The sequence below is a fragment of the Argentina anserina genome, chromosome 1, assembly GCF_933775445.1.
Source record: "Argentina anserina chromosome 1, drPotAnse1.1, whole genome shotgun sequence".
Lineage (NCBI taxonomy): Eukaryota > Viridiplantae > Streptophyta > Magnoliopsida > Rosales > Rosaceae > Argentina > Argentina anserina.
In genome coordinates this window covers 10,196,387-10,211,132 of record NC_065872.1, presented here as the reverse complement: position 1 = coordinate 10,211,132, position 14,746 = coordinate 10,196,387, and the positions used below count along the sequence as shown (strand labels likewise).

General features: G+C 38.9%; 2 protein-coding genes and 1 long non-coding RNA gene across 3 annotated transcripts; 2 read left to right on the top strand and 1 right to left on the bottom strand.

The window, feature by feature from the left end:
• The first annotated feature begins 155 nt into the window (after nt 1-155).
• On the top strand, nt 156-2,492 carry LOC126792378 (COMPASS-like H3K4 histone methylase component WDR5A). The gene is made up of 2 exons (XM_050518811.1): nt 156-923; nt 1,942-2,492. Exons 1-2 carry the CDS (start codon nt 201-203, stop codon nt 2,230-2,232), a joined length of 1,014 nt encoding a protein of 337 aa, XP_050374768.1. The 5' UTR covers nt 156-200; the 3' UTR covers nt 2,233-2,492.
• Nucleotides 2,493-5,487: 2,995 nt separating this feature from the next.
• Nucleotides 5,488-7,231, top strand: LOC126791129 (transcription factor bHLH18-like). The gene is made up of 5 exons (XM_050517538.1): nt 5,488-5,520; nt 5,725-5,784; nt 5,884-6,447; nt 6,624-7,001; nt 7,129-7,231. Exons 2-5 carry the CDS (start codon nt 5,749-5,751, stop codon nt 7,201-7,203), a joined length of 1,053 nt encoding a protein of 350 aa, XP_050373495.1. The 5' UTR covers nt 5,488-5,520; nt 5,725-5,748; the 3' UTR covers nt 7,204-7,231.
• Nucleotides 7,232-9,087: 1,856 nt separating this feature from the next.
• On the bottom strand, nt 9,088-11,305 carry LOC126797487 (uncharacterized). Its single transcript, XR_007672437.1, has 3 exons — nt 11,025-11,305; nt 10,483-10,546; nt 9,088-9,275 (listed from the first exon to the last, which is right to left on the bottom strand). It is a non-coding gene; the product is annotated as an uncharacterized LOC126797487 (long non-coding RNA).
• Between the last annotated feature and the right edge of the window lie 3,441 nt (nt 11,306-14,746).

The following is a 14,746-nucleotide window of genomic DNA, read 5'->3' as shown; positions in this document are numbered from 1 at the left end:
GTTCCCTCCATTAACATTTGATTCTACTTCATTTCCCCGCCAAAATTTCTAACCTAAGCGCCAATGCATTTAATTTAATTTAAATTAAAAAAAACAAATTCCTGCTTTAAAGAAAATCTTTAATGTCTGAGTCTAGAACCCTCTTACTAAACCTTTTGAGAGTTGAGACTTGAGACCCCAAAAATAGTGGAGAAACGACAATGGAGCCAATGGCTTCGGGTCTAATCTCGACCGACCCGAATCCGCCAATGACGACGACGGAGCCTCCCTCCGATTACAAACCCTACACTCTCTTCCAAACCCTAAGCCGCCACACCGGCGCCATCTCCTGCATCAAATTCTCCTCCGACGGCCGCCTCCTCGGCTCCGCCTCCGCCGACAAGACCATCCGCACCTACTCCCTCGCCTTCTCCGACGACGACTCCCCCACCATCACCCCCTCCCAGACCTTCGAGGGCCACGACCAAGGCGTCTCCGTCTCCGACCTCGCCTTCTCCGCCGACTCCCGCCTCCTCGTCTCCGCCTCCGACGACAAAACCCTCCGCCTCTGGGACCTCGACTCCGGCCGCCGCCTCCAAACCCTCCGCGGCCACACCAACTACGTCTTCTGCGTCAATTTCAACCCCCAGGCCAACATGATCGTCTCCGGCTCCTTCGACGAAACCGTGCGCATTTGGGATGTGAAGACCGGCAAGTGCCTGAAGGTGTTGCCGGCGCATTCGGATCCGGTGACGGCGGTTGATTTCAACCGCGACGGGTCGATTATCGTGTCGAGTAGTTATGATGGGCTGTGTAGGATATGGGATGCCCACACTGGGCATTGTATCAAGACTTTGATTGATGATGAGAATCCACCTGTTTCCTTTGTCAAGTTTTCGCCCAATGGCAAGTACATTCTTGTTGGCACTCTGGATAATACTCTGGTAAACACCCCAATTTAAAAGCCACATCATTCATTTTGTGTTCATTGTTGGATCAAGTTATTCAAAAGATTATAGGAGTGTTGAGAGATTAAGAAAGTAGTGAGATTTTAGAAGAAACAGTGTGTTAGATACAGGCACTTGAACTACTGTGGAGAGACAGAGGGTTTAGACCAACAAGGGTTAGGCTTAGCCACAGAGAGGATATTTCCTTTTCAGTTAACTCATGGCTGATCCTTTTATTGAAGAATAGGATGTTTGTGTGGAAAGGAGCTCATTTTAATATACTGAGTCTACACAGATTCTTACTAAAGTTTAAATCTTTTTGGGTGATGCTGGTTGGTTTAGAGTCATTGAGAATTTGTAGCTATGCTGATCCAGTGTGTCTAGATTGCAGTTATCTTTAAAATATGTGCAGCTGATAAATTTCAAAGTCATTGGTATGCTGTTAGTTAAGAATGACATTGAAAAGGCTGAGGTTTAGCTTTAGCTTCAGGGCATCAACATTGAAATGTGGATTACTATTTGTGTGTGTGTGTGTGTGTGTGTGTGTGTGTGATATGCACGTTTAAGCGCATATGGATGTATAAGCTGCATTACAAGTACATGATAAAAAGGGAAGATGTCACTATGTGAATAAATTGAAACACTTATTGTGTGCTCATTTGTTAATGCTTACATTTTTTTGGTCAAAAAAAAAATGAGGCAGATCATAGACAAAGAATTGGTGTGAGTTATGACATAAGAAATGAAAGCCATCTAATTTTTTTTTTTTTAGTCTTGGCACATTTTGCTTGTCCCATTCTCTAGCCCTTGTTACCTAATTGTCTCTACCCCATTCAATTATCATAATAGATAAGAGAGAACAAAGCTATTCGTGTGTCAAGATTTTTTGTTTAGTTGACAGTAAGTTGCAGGTACTTTTTTTTTTCCTTTAGTAGGGTTACGGGAACATGTTTTCTTTTAATTGTTATGTCTTTCAAGTTATAACTCATGTGGGATTTCTGTGATGTCTCTGCAGAGGCTCTGGAACTTTCAAACTGGCAAATGTCTAAAGACATACACAGGCCACAAGAGTTCAAAATTCTGCATTTCTTCCACCTTTTCTGTGACAAATGGGAAGTATATTGTAAGCGGTTCTGAAGATCATTGTTTATACTTGTGGGATTTGCAAAGCAGGAAAATAATTCAAAAATTGGAAGGTCACACTGATACTGTTATATCAGTTTCTTGTCACCCTAAAAAGAACATAATTGCATCTGGTGCACTGGGAAATGACAAGACGGTGAAAATCTGGACTCAGCAGAAGTGATCAATTTCAGTGTGCTGTAAATGTTTGCAAGTCTCAAGGAAAGTCAAGCCGTACTTGGCCTGAAAGTTGAGTAGTGGTCGAAGATAGTCAGATAGATTGTTGTATAAACAGACCGTGTCCCTGCAAAGGCCATTGCTATTAGTTTCTTACCTTCTAACTTAGTTCAGTAACTACCTGGTTGTATTTTTGAAGATTGCATTTTTTAAGTTATCAGTTTTTAAACTTGATCCTCTGAATTATTAAGCCATTCTGTTTTATTTTGGTTTGATGTGTCTGGTGCTCTGTGGTGGATTAGGAGCTATGAAGCTCAAATGCTCACATAACCCTATTTGGCTATTTGCCTTGATGTATGGTAAACTATATTTATTTATCTGTCATAACAAAGTGGTAAATTAGGTTGTGCACTATTTTGTATATCTTATGTTTGTGTATAAAAGTTTGACAGAATAGTAGGTGTGAAATCTAAAGAATACTGAAGAGTGTTTGGTCTGCTGGCTCACTCAAGGAGAAAGATCGTGCGGTATGAAATTCGTGCGTAGTCCTGGTTTTTGAATTTTTCTGTCCTACAGTTTACCCATCATCTTCAAAGATCTGACTTGAATGATCTTTAGTCTCTGATGCTTACAAGATGATGTGCATATGTACCCATAGATCAGTTTACTGAAGGAAACCAGGTACCTAACCTAGCCTTGGCCTCTTTATGCTGCTTTGGAATTACTCTTATCATTCATTGACTCCTATTTGTTGAATTAATCACAATGAAAATTTTGTATTGCAAAACGAAATAATGAGTGGAACAGAAAAGATCAGGTGCTTGAATCGACTGTCGGAAGAAGGAAAACCGAATGCAGGAAGATAAAATGTGATTCTCCTATCGGATTTTGGTAGGGGATGCCAGAGAAGCGTTAGAGCTTTCTCTCACATCTTGAACTGGATGTCATCTGCATCTGGAGAATTCATCTGTAGAATGTAGATAGATGGCGATACCGTACTCTACCTAGACCTGGTGTGGAATGGGATATGGAAAATCTAAACAGCACATTACATACAAATTGCTTACCAAATAAAACTTTTAAAACCCATTACTGATCTCAACTCACCGGACAAAGACAAACTTGGACTTGCTTGCTTCCATATCCTCCTATTCTTTATGTGGTTTTGCCAGATTGTCCCGGGAATTCTTCAACGTGACCTTAAAACAACCAAAACCACGGTGCCCCATTCGTGTGGGAATCAAGCCATTACCAACTTTCTAGTTTATACTTAAACCAAAGATACGGATCTGAATAACCAATCTTGATCATCACATCTAAATACACAATTAATTTAAGTACACACTAATCATGTTCCTAATTTCAGTGACGTGGTCATTGAATGGGGAACCTTTTGTATCCACCTGAATAAAGAACACTTCAGAATTGCGTATCACCTGCACATGTTAAAATGAGCATCAAATTTTCGTTTCTAAGTTTCACCAAAAACCCTTGGTTTGTACTTCTTTCTTGGTGAGTATTGCTTTGCTGGTTGATAACGATGACCGGAGACTTTCCTTTGTCGTTATTCGGAAGTTTGTTTGACCATCAGATGAGCATTGGGTGGTATAGCACATTTAAAATGAGTCCAATGATCATGGACAAGATCAATTTTATTATTATTGCATTAGCTAGGATCATAACTATGACAAATTGAGGGAATATATATTAGGATATACTTGATCAAGTCTCCATTTAGTATTTGTTTACTATTCTGATATGCATTGTTGATCTGTTCTCTGTACCTTTGGTTTTTGGAGTTCAAACTAGCTTTCTGATCGAAATTTTTTATTTCAGTAGCTTAATCACAGTGAAAATCTAGTGAACTAATTCTTCAGGGGTTGTTCATCCTTGCCATATTTATTGAGAGTTGGAGCTAGCTAGTTTGTACAGATATAATGTAGGTTAGTATGACTCAGAAGGAAAATGTATGCACCACCATATAATAGCAGGCACATGCAGCTTTACAGCATAGGAATATAGCACAGTAAACTAATCCCTTTGATGTGTTCTTCACCAAAAAGAAGAAGAAATCCCTTGCACATTTGAGAAAATATATTTTGAAAATCTGCATAAGAATGATACGCAGACTGTCGCAATCTGAAGCTATCCATCAGAATCACAGAGAGTTTAGGCCAAAAATTTAGCTACACCGAAGAGTGTGATTGATTCAATATCTTTTGCCATCACTTGGTGAAGAATCAATCTTTGACCATATAACCTTAACATCTCTCTAGTAATAACTTCTGAATGGGCATATTTTTAAATCCTGTAAAAGTTAAATTTAATCTCAAGCACTCTTTCTTTTTATCAAAATAAGGCTACAGAATCAAAGAGAAGAAGAGGGCCAAACCTCATGGGCATAGGAAATTTAATATTCACTTAAATTTAAAAGCAGAAGTAATTTCATCTAATGATTGTAGGATGGCATGAACAATTCCGTTCCAGAATTTTATTACCTCCCCTCATCTTCCACAAGTACTTCATCACAACTCCAAGCAAACCAAATAGCAAAGTATCACAGATTTTAAGTACATGAAAGTAGATTCAACCAGTAACTTTAGCTTTCACTCTGGTGGCCTTTCTGTATCATAGAACTATGAACAATCTCTTCAACCAATACTTAAATAGTTTTATTACTTGCTTTGGTCGGTTGAAATTCTTCTGCTGTCATGAAACCAGAGTAAGGAGGACAATACTACAAGGCCAAAACAAAAGGAAACAGACAGCAGTACAACCGCCCCTGGTCTATGAAACCCAATCAAAAGGAAATCCAGTAAATAAATTTGATATCGACCCATGATTACTCATCAGCATGTAATCATTAAAATTAGCTGTATTTCTTTGTCAGAAAATTCATAGAGATTCATTGGCCAGAGTAAACAATTCAAGTAGTAGAACTTCAATTTTTATATTGAGAATTTGGTTGGCAAAGTTATGGGAATAGACAATATAATGTTTCTTTTGTCATTTCTAAAATCTGTCAATCTCTTCACAGATCAAGTTGTCAATTTACTTATCCTGCCCGTATGATTTCACCTCACATCAACGACTATGTTATGTGACAGACAAGCTAACCCTACTTATCTTTTAAATAATGATTCTCCAGAATAAACAAGTAAAATTTTAATTCGGATTCAGAATTAGAAAACCAATCATGGAAGGATGTTCAAATACTATAAAAAACGCAGTTGGAGTTCATATTAGGCCAACTGGAAAAATAGTAGAGCAGTTTGTGAATATTAAGGAAAAGGGGGTAAGCTTCTATTTCTCCCTATTTCTCTTGTTTCATTTGATTTTGGTGTCAAAAAGACCTTTGGTTTCATCCTTTATTCGATCTGAGATTCAAAGACTTTGTTACACATCTCAACCTTGGACATTCGATCTGGACATCTGATTATGTTTCTCATGTTCAGTTTTCATTAATACTGGTATGTTGACATTACTTCTTGTTTTTCAGGATCCTTTGTTCCATAGTCACATAATGGACGTATCATCGGCAAAATGGTTTTCATATTTGGTAATTTTTTTTCAACATTTGGTGCGATAATATGTCTTTGCTAGCAATTCACTTGCTCACAGTTTCTTGTAGCTTATTCTGTGTACTGCGATTTTTCAGGGATTAGATGATTACAACTTCATTCATGAAGGGCTCACAGAACAGGACATAGCAACTGCACTTGGGGGAAATTTCAAGAAATCTTTCTCTAATGAGAGTTATTCCTCTTATCCAACTTTGGCTACCCAAAATACCACTACAAGTGGTGGTTCATCTATCAACGAGACTAATTCCCAGACGAGCTTTGAGAGACCAGCCAAACTGGTTAAGACCAACGGCTGGAACTCTGGTATTACAGAACATTTTTCACCAAAGCCTTCTTCCAATTCTTCTTCCTCCCACATTCTTTCTTTCGAGAACGCAAATTTGAATTCTTCACCACCTTCCAAGCCTCATCAGCAGTTCCCTAATGGTTTTGATACCACCCTGAAGCCAAAAGATGAGGTACCATCCCAAATATGTATGCAGTTTGAGAACCAAGCGTATGGGACTAATAAGAAGCCTTACTCAATGACTAGAACACCTTCACATGCTCAAGACCACATAATGGCTGAGAGGAAGAGAAGAGAAAAGCTCAGTCAGAGATTCATAGCTCTGTCTGCCATTGTTCCTGGCCTAAAAAAGGTACTAGCCCTTTTCTTTTTGTATAATATATTGGATGGATATTATTGCAGGATATTGGTCTTAAAACTTAAGCTCTTAGAACACGGAATACAATTGATTGTATTAACACGTAAATTGAAATGATCATACTGGATCCTGCCTAATTAAAACTACTATACTGACATCTTTGGTTATAGATGGACAAAGCTTCTGTTCTTGGAGATGCAATCAAGTATGTGAAGCAGCTCCAAGAAAGTATCAAAGTTCTTGAGGAACAAACCAAGATAAAAACCATGGAATCCGTGGTGTTCGTGAAGAAGTCTCAGCTGGTCTCTTCTGACGATGACACTTCTTCATGTAACGAGAACTTTGATGGTTGCAGCTCTGATGAACCACTCCCACAGATTGAAGCAAGAGTTTCAGAGAAGGATGTATTGATTCGAATTCATTGCGAGAACCAGAAAGGATATGTGGTGAAAATTCTAAGCGAAATAGAAAATTTTCAACTATCTGTGGTTAATAGTAGTGTCTTGGCATTTGGAAAGTCCACTCTAGACATAACCATTATTGCTCAGGTATATAACTTCACTGCTACTATTTCAGCCAGTCTGGCCATGGCCATTAACTAATATCATTTAACTTCAACTGTACGTCCAATCACTGGTGTAGTACGTAAGACATACGTTTACCATTTTCTTGCAGATGGATGATGAGTTCAACATGACTGTGACGGATCTTGCCAAAAGCTTGAGAGTGGCTCTGTTGAAGTTCATGTGACATGCAATGGGGCATGTTCATATGTTCTCAAAGTAGCTGCAGTTTCTCTTTTTTTTTTTCCAACCTCTAAAGACTATTCTAGTATGCCTGTGAGTCTCTCCCTCCAAATTTCAGACCAATATCCACCCATTGCCAAAGCTTGTTTTGCCACGAGGGTTTCTCTATGTGTTTGCTGGAGGTTCTTGTTCCTTTTTTTTTTTTGCGTGGTGAACTTGCTGCTACCACGTTGACTTACCCACCAGCTGTTACGAGCGAGGAACCCCAAGGCCTGTAGAGTTTTATACTTCTTTTTTTATGAGGTTTGATTGTTCATGTTGGCAATGAATACCTCTTTCCCGCTTCTTTTCTGGCTTTGTAATGGAATCTAAAACATGGTTTAGTTTCTTCTAGCTAGAGGGGGAAACAATCAAGCATTTGTAGAGGTTGGTTATTCCACTCTTTTTTATTTTGTTGGCTTGATCAGTGTGGACTTGTCGGTGAGGCTCAATGTAATAACTTTTTCTTCAATTTAAGCTGTTTTTTTACGCAATTTCAGAATTTTAGTTCCCTATTAATCTATTATGCAATAGATCATTGCAAAACTTGTTCCTCAATTGTTAACCAAACAATAGATTGAACCAATTATTGGAGGTCGAAAATTATTTCACATGGTTGGGTCTGACATAGTAGAACAAATTTGGACAAGAGTAAAGCGAAGCTCTTGCACTGACTAGATGTTTACAACGATAGTTCAAGAGCATTCAATTCTTTTTCTTCATATTGAAAACTTAAATTTATACGAGACCCCTTTCCCTTAAAAAAAAAAAACTTAAAACTATACTCCAGAAACCAGTGCTATTTTGATTCTTGAAAAAATGAAAGTAACGTTAATTTTCCGTAGTGAACCAATCTCATTAGAATAAAAATACCGAGTTAATAATATCACATTAGACAACCAAGTATATATTTATACAGTGATACCTGAAATGACTTTGGAGTAAGATGAGAATGACATTTATAGTTTTATACCAGCTTTATACGCCAAGTCCTAAATCCTTCCTATCAAACTCAGTTTGTAGGGAGCTTCTAATAACTTCTTCAATTATATTAGTATTTCATTAATTGTCGCCTGTAATTATAATTTCATCCATTTATTAAAAAAACAAGTAGACGTACACTCAATGATCCTGACACTAGTGGGGGCAAAATATTCTCTCCGTCAAGTTCGGAGAGGACAAAAACCAAACCCTAGGGTTTGCGTTGAAGGGCAGCGGCGGCTTCGTGTCTCGCCTGCATAGGGTTATTTCCGACGCCATTCTCTTCTAAAGGTGTCGGGTGAGAGCCCCTCTGGATTTTTTTTTTTTGATATAGAGGTGTTGAAGCTGAGAGTTTGCTGCTTCACTGTGTGGAGGTAGGGTTCCGGGTTTCTTCTAAGCTTGTGACGTGCGACGCATACAAGGGAACTGAATCGGCTTCGATTTGGATTTATAGCAGCGCATCTATGCAGCAGTGGGATTTGAGTTTCAGATCGCAACATATCAGGTTTGTTTGGATTTTGATTGAGCGGTGCCCTGCTTCAAGCAAATCAGTAACGTCGGGGCCTGTCTTTTGAACTCTCCGTCTGGTTGCATCATGGCTTCCAGGCCAGCTAATCCCCCGAATTGAGGTGGCAGCAACACCCCGATGGGTAGAGGCCAGCTGGATCTGCCTGTAGGGGGGGGCTCGATTTTTGCCCCTTAGAGGCAAAGATCCTCCATATTCCTAGTCTTCCCAGATCATCCAATCTTGGTGTAACGACCCCAAAATTTCGAGCTTAAAAACTCAAAATTTCAGAGTCGTTAGACACCAAACAATTTCAACGAATCATTTAAAATGCCACAGCGGATCATCTCTGAGTTTAAAATACAACTCAGTTAAACCGATTATTACAACCCAAATTATAATTCAATATTATAACAAATGGAATTGCGTAATCCTCACAACAAACTCACAAGATAGTCACACAAAATCCTCACACAAGCTGGAGATAAATAACTTCAAGTCCTCTGAGCGGTCCGTCAATTCCCGCTAATCCACACCTGCGGAGTTATCCACTACACCATCGAATTGGTGCACCGGGATTGTAAACACAAACCCGGTAAGCTTTACAGCTCGTATGAGTAAAATAAAAATATATAACTCGCATATCAATATATACGAAAATCCAGAAATCAAACAAATATAAATGCACTCATGAGTCAATGGACGGCCCATCTGGTTGTCCCAAAGAAATATGAAAAGAAGCGCTCATGAGAAATTAAGTAATCCTTCTGGTTATCCAAATGCATTTATAATACGGGTACCAAGAACGCTGGTACACATCTGTTACCCCTCTCGTAATACACCGCCGATATTGAATAGCCACCCGCTACCCAACATCCAAAACAATCTGAGTACCCATGAGCAGATAACCACCCGTTACCTCACATGCAGTACTACGGCAGACAGACTAGAGCTCTAACTGTATCGTAACTTTCGCCCGGCCAAAGGCTAGGTTTCGACTTGCCAAACACGTACAATAATCTCACATCATATTGTACCAAATCACGTCCGAAGACAAATCAACATTTTAACAATCTCAATGTTAAAATCACGTACAATAATCTCACATCATATTGTACCAAATCACGTCCGAAGACAAATCAACATTTTAACAATCTCAATGTTAAAATCACGTACAATAATCTCACATCATATTGTACCAAAAATCAAGTCCGAAGACAAATCAACATTTTAACAATCTCCATGTTAAAATCACGTACAATAATCTCACATCATATTGTACAAATCAAAATCACATGCTCGATATATAAATCTCGTCATCAAAATGACATAAAACACGATAAAATCATAACAGTATATTATATAGCAAACTATATATATATGTACATATTTACCATTTATACAATATATATATAATCCATTATATCATATACATGTCATATTTCATAAACACGTCCGAAGACAAAACGTTTCAACAAACACCATGTTAAAACCACGTACAATAATCACACCTCATATTGTACAAATTAAATCACATGCTCAATATTTAATTCTCGTCATCGAAATGACAAATCCCAATGAATTTATAACAGTATATAATATAGCAAACTATATATATATATATGTACTTATTACCATTTATACAATATATATATAATCCACTATATCGTATACATGTCGTAATTCAATATTAAAAACTCTTGTAAAATCTTAAATCTCCGCAAGGGTAGATTCGTAAATATGTGAGATTTTACTCACCTTCTTTCCTGCGTGCAACTTCCACGACCATGAAAGTAATTTCCTCACTCGTTTCGTCAGTCACCTAATAGCACGATAAATGCTTAAAAATGATACTTAAAATATCAGGTGACGAGTTCAGCACAGCTAAATGTTGTTCATAAAACATTGTTCACGGGAACACTGTTCACATTTACTATTCACTGTTTTTACTAAACCGCTGTTCATAGTACTGTTTTACCACGCCACTGTTCACATTTACTGTTACAGATCACTATTCACAGTACTGTTACAGATCACTATTCACAGTTACTGTTACAGATCACTATTCATAGGTACTGTTACAGATCACTATTCACAATTACTATTCATTCGGCGTTACTGTTCACCGACCGCCACCAATCATCACCGAATTTCACCACCACAACCTAAACAACATTTCCAACAACTTCCTAGTTGACACCAAGGTCTAAATCCGAGCCTAAACAGTCCAAACAACGAATAACATAAAATAGGCACTATTCACAAATCCTAGAAATTGAAATTTTGATTCGGGTACTTACACTTCGATTTGGCTCGATTTCTTTTGTGGGAATGTTGCTGGGACTGAGACAAGCAAAACCCCCCAAGAATCTCGAGCCATGGTGGCCGGAGGAGGCGGCGCCGCCACAACAGTAACTTCCGGCGGTTGCTACACCGTGTGTGGTTGTCGCCGGAGTGCAAGGCGTAGCCCAAAAGATGGAGCTCGTCGAGCCCGTCAGTTTGATAGGTGGCACGACACGAGGCGACGTCGGATGGTGGAGAAATCGGCCGGAGAAGGTTTTTGGGTCGGGTGAACATTACCCGAGCTGATTTTTAGAAAAAATCTGATTTTCTGATTTTTAATCTCCTCTCCTTCCTTTTATACTATTTCCAAAATCGGAAACGAACTTCCGACGTTAATAACTTTCGCGTCCGACGTCCGATTCGAACGCATGACGTGTCCACGAATTCGTATCGATGAGCTCTACGACTTTCGTGAAGGAAGTTTTCACAACCGAGCGACGGAATAAAAGTCGATCTATACGTTGCGGTAACGTTACGTTTCTAATTAAACGATCCGAGAACGTTTCCGTTTTCGTTTCGAAATGTCGCAAACCTCCAATTGTCGTCTTGAATTAATTTCACAAGTTTAACACTTTGAAAATACTCGACATTTAGTTTCTAAAAATTCGAGTTATTACACTTGGGTCCACAATTGTTGTTTGGCTCGATTTTTGTTGTTCTATGTTTTCTAGGTTTGGTAGAGTTAATTAGCTTGCTTTTGCTTTTAGTTTGAACTCTGGTAATATCCGTTATTTGGACGCATTTTAATTTTTGAATTTTTGAATTTCATTTTTTTTCAATTTAGTGCCTAGTGTTAGTGCATGCATGAGGTGGTCTGTCACTTTTTATGTCTGATCCTTGTGGTTGTCAATGAGCCTAATGCTCGAAGCGACTTTTCGCCAAATGAATTCGTTGCACTTGTTTAAAAAAAAAAATCCTGACACTTCAACAAAGATAGAGCCAGAGGGGTCTGCATAAGAAAAATGAAACCCAATTGTTGGAAGAATGCTTGTGAAGCTATGAGCTGATCTTGAATATTGAGTTATGGACAATTTTTTTAAAGAGGATTATGGACAATTTGAAATTAATTAGTATACTACGTACGTTTTCTTTTTGGTTTTAATGGACCGGAGGATGCGTACTGATTGAAATCAGGTACATGTTAGTTTGTTAAGTCGAACTATACAGTTAACGTTACTGGAAGCCTACGTACTGCATGCAGGTGTTGTCATAGAAACTAGAATGCAAGTATATAAGAAATTTAGAATATATGTCATCGTTGCAGGTTGGATAAGACTGAGATTTCAGATTTCACCGTGTTAACCGTTTCAGGACACCTAACAGGCTAAGTGGCTAACTGAACCATTCAAGGGGATGGGATCGAAAACAATTGTCTATGTACCATTGCTAGCTATAATTCCTCACTCCAAACTCAAGAAGTTCGATACAACTAATTGATGATATCCTTATGACATGTATTTGTATCTCTTTTTATTGGACGAACATGTATTTGTCTCTTCATTAGGCCAAAATATGGATTAAACATACCGGATAAACAATACTTACTAAAATAACTATTGTCTGAATTCTGGAGAACAACAACGGTTTTAAAGTGATTATTGTTTGGAAATATTATAGACAATGGTTTATCTTGTACATGAATACCATTGTTATGGATTTCGCTTCCAACAATGGTTTTTATTTTTACCATTGTTTGTATGTTAAGCATAGACAATGTTTTTCCATATATACGTAGCATTGTCTGGATGATTTTAAGACTGGTCTTTATATTTATTCAAATTACATTGTTTTAGGTTGAAAGAGACAATAATTTTCAAAACGTTAAGCAATATTATGAGAAACCCTCGCTACTTCTTTGTGGCGCCATCTAAGATTTTTTCTAAAATATTCTCCCGTCTACCCCATTGATTAGATTTGAAATTTACAGCTAACCGTATCACTTACACCGAAACCAGAGCTCCTGTTTTCATTGAAACGTAGAGCTCTCGTTTTCACTAAATTGAAGCCCATTTCATGGCAACCAATCTCGGTTTCACTCAGAGCTCTCTCGACATAGCTTATCTCGTTCTTCATAACAATCTCTCTCTCTCTCTCTCTCTCTCTCTCTCTCTCTCTCTTCTCTCTCTCTCTCTCTCTCTCTCTCTCTCTCTCTCTCTCTCTCTCTCTCTCTCTCTCTCTCTCTCTCTCTCTCTCTCTCTCTCTCTCTCTCTCTCTCTCTCTCTCTCTCTCTCTCTCTCTCTACTACTACAATATAGTCATCAAAAGAATTAAAACATGACGTTTTCCAACAAATGTCATTGATTATTTTTAAGAAACTATATGTGTAATGGAGATAGCATTTTCCAAACGCCATGAAATAATTGTATCATCAATAGTGTTTTAAAATGCCATAAAATTTTGATGGCATTTGAGAAAACACTATTGTATCTATTTGTAATACCCCGATTTTTCGGGTTTAATTCGTAAAATTCCTCTAGACTATTAAGCTCGGTAATTTGAGTAAAATTGCATTTTTTGCCTTCTCGTCGAGGTCAGGCGAAACAAAACTGATTTCAGAAAAATTAAGTTGAAAAACGTTACGTTTTATGTGGCTTGAGAGTTAACTTTTATTCCGTCGCTCGTCTCTGAAACCTTCCTTCACGGAAGTTGTAGAGCTCGTCGATACGAGTATGTTGACACGTAGCACACCTTAATCGGATGTCGTATGTGAAAGTAATTATCAACGGAAGTTAGTTTCCGATTTTAGAAGGCTATAAAAAGACTTTTTGGAAACTTTCCAAAAAAATAAAAAATTCCCCAATTTCTCTCTCCTCTCCCTCGACCCTCTCTCACGTCGCCGATTTCTTCACTGATGATTTCCCTCCTCCGGCCACCGTGCACGACACCGCCGGTGTGGTTGGGACCGCACGACCGAGTCATGTTGATATGTGGTAGTGGCGAACCACCCCGCACCGTGTCGCGTCGTGTCGCCACCGAGGGAGAGCAGCTGCTGCACCGGCGAAATTGTCATCACCGGCGACGCTGGAGCTTAAGGCCACGACGGTGAGTCCTCCTTCTTCCTCCTAGGCGCGGTTCCACCGGTGGTGAGGCATCAGCTCCGATCTTCAAATCTTAATCCAAGATGTTATGGCGGCGATTTCGGCGGTTTCCAGCCGGCTTGGGACGAACTAAAGGTATGGTTGTGTCTCTCTCCTTGTGATCTACGTTTTTCATGTTGGGAGGTTGTTGATTGGAGGAGGTTTGGGCGGAGGTGGTGGTGGCGCGCGTGCCGCCTTCTTGGCAGTGCGTGGGAGTAGGTGAGGGTGGTAGGGGATCGACTATCGATCTAGGAGGGTGTAGGAGGAGAAATGGCGGAGTTTTGGGGGCTGCGTGTTAGGTCACCCGTTCCTGTTGGTGAATAGTAATGAATCGTCGCCTGTGATTTTACGTATGATGTTTTTTTTCTAAGCACTTTATCATGCTATTAGGTGACCGATGAAACAAGTGAGAGAATCATTTTCGGTGTCTTGGAAGTTGCACGCATGAAATAAGATGAGTAAATCTCACTATAACAAGTCTACCATTACTAAGTAAATCTCACTTAGCAACTCACTTATGTTAAGTCAGCCTTAGTCCTGCAACACCTGGTTAGAACAATTGAAAGGCAAAGAGAATATCTCTAAAAAGAACTTGTATTGAA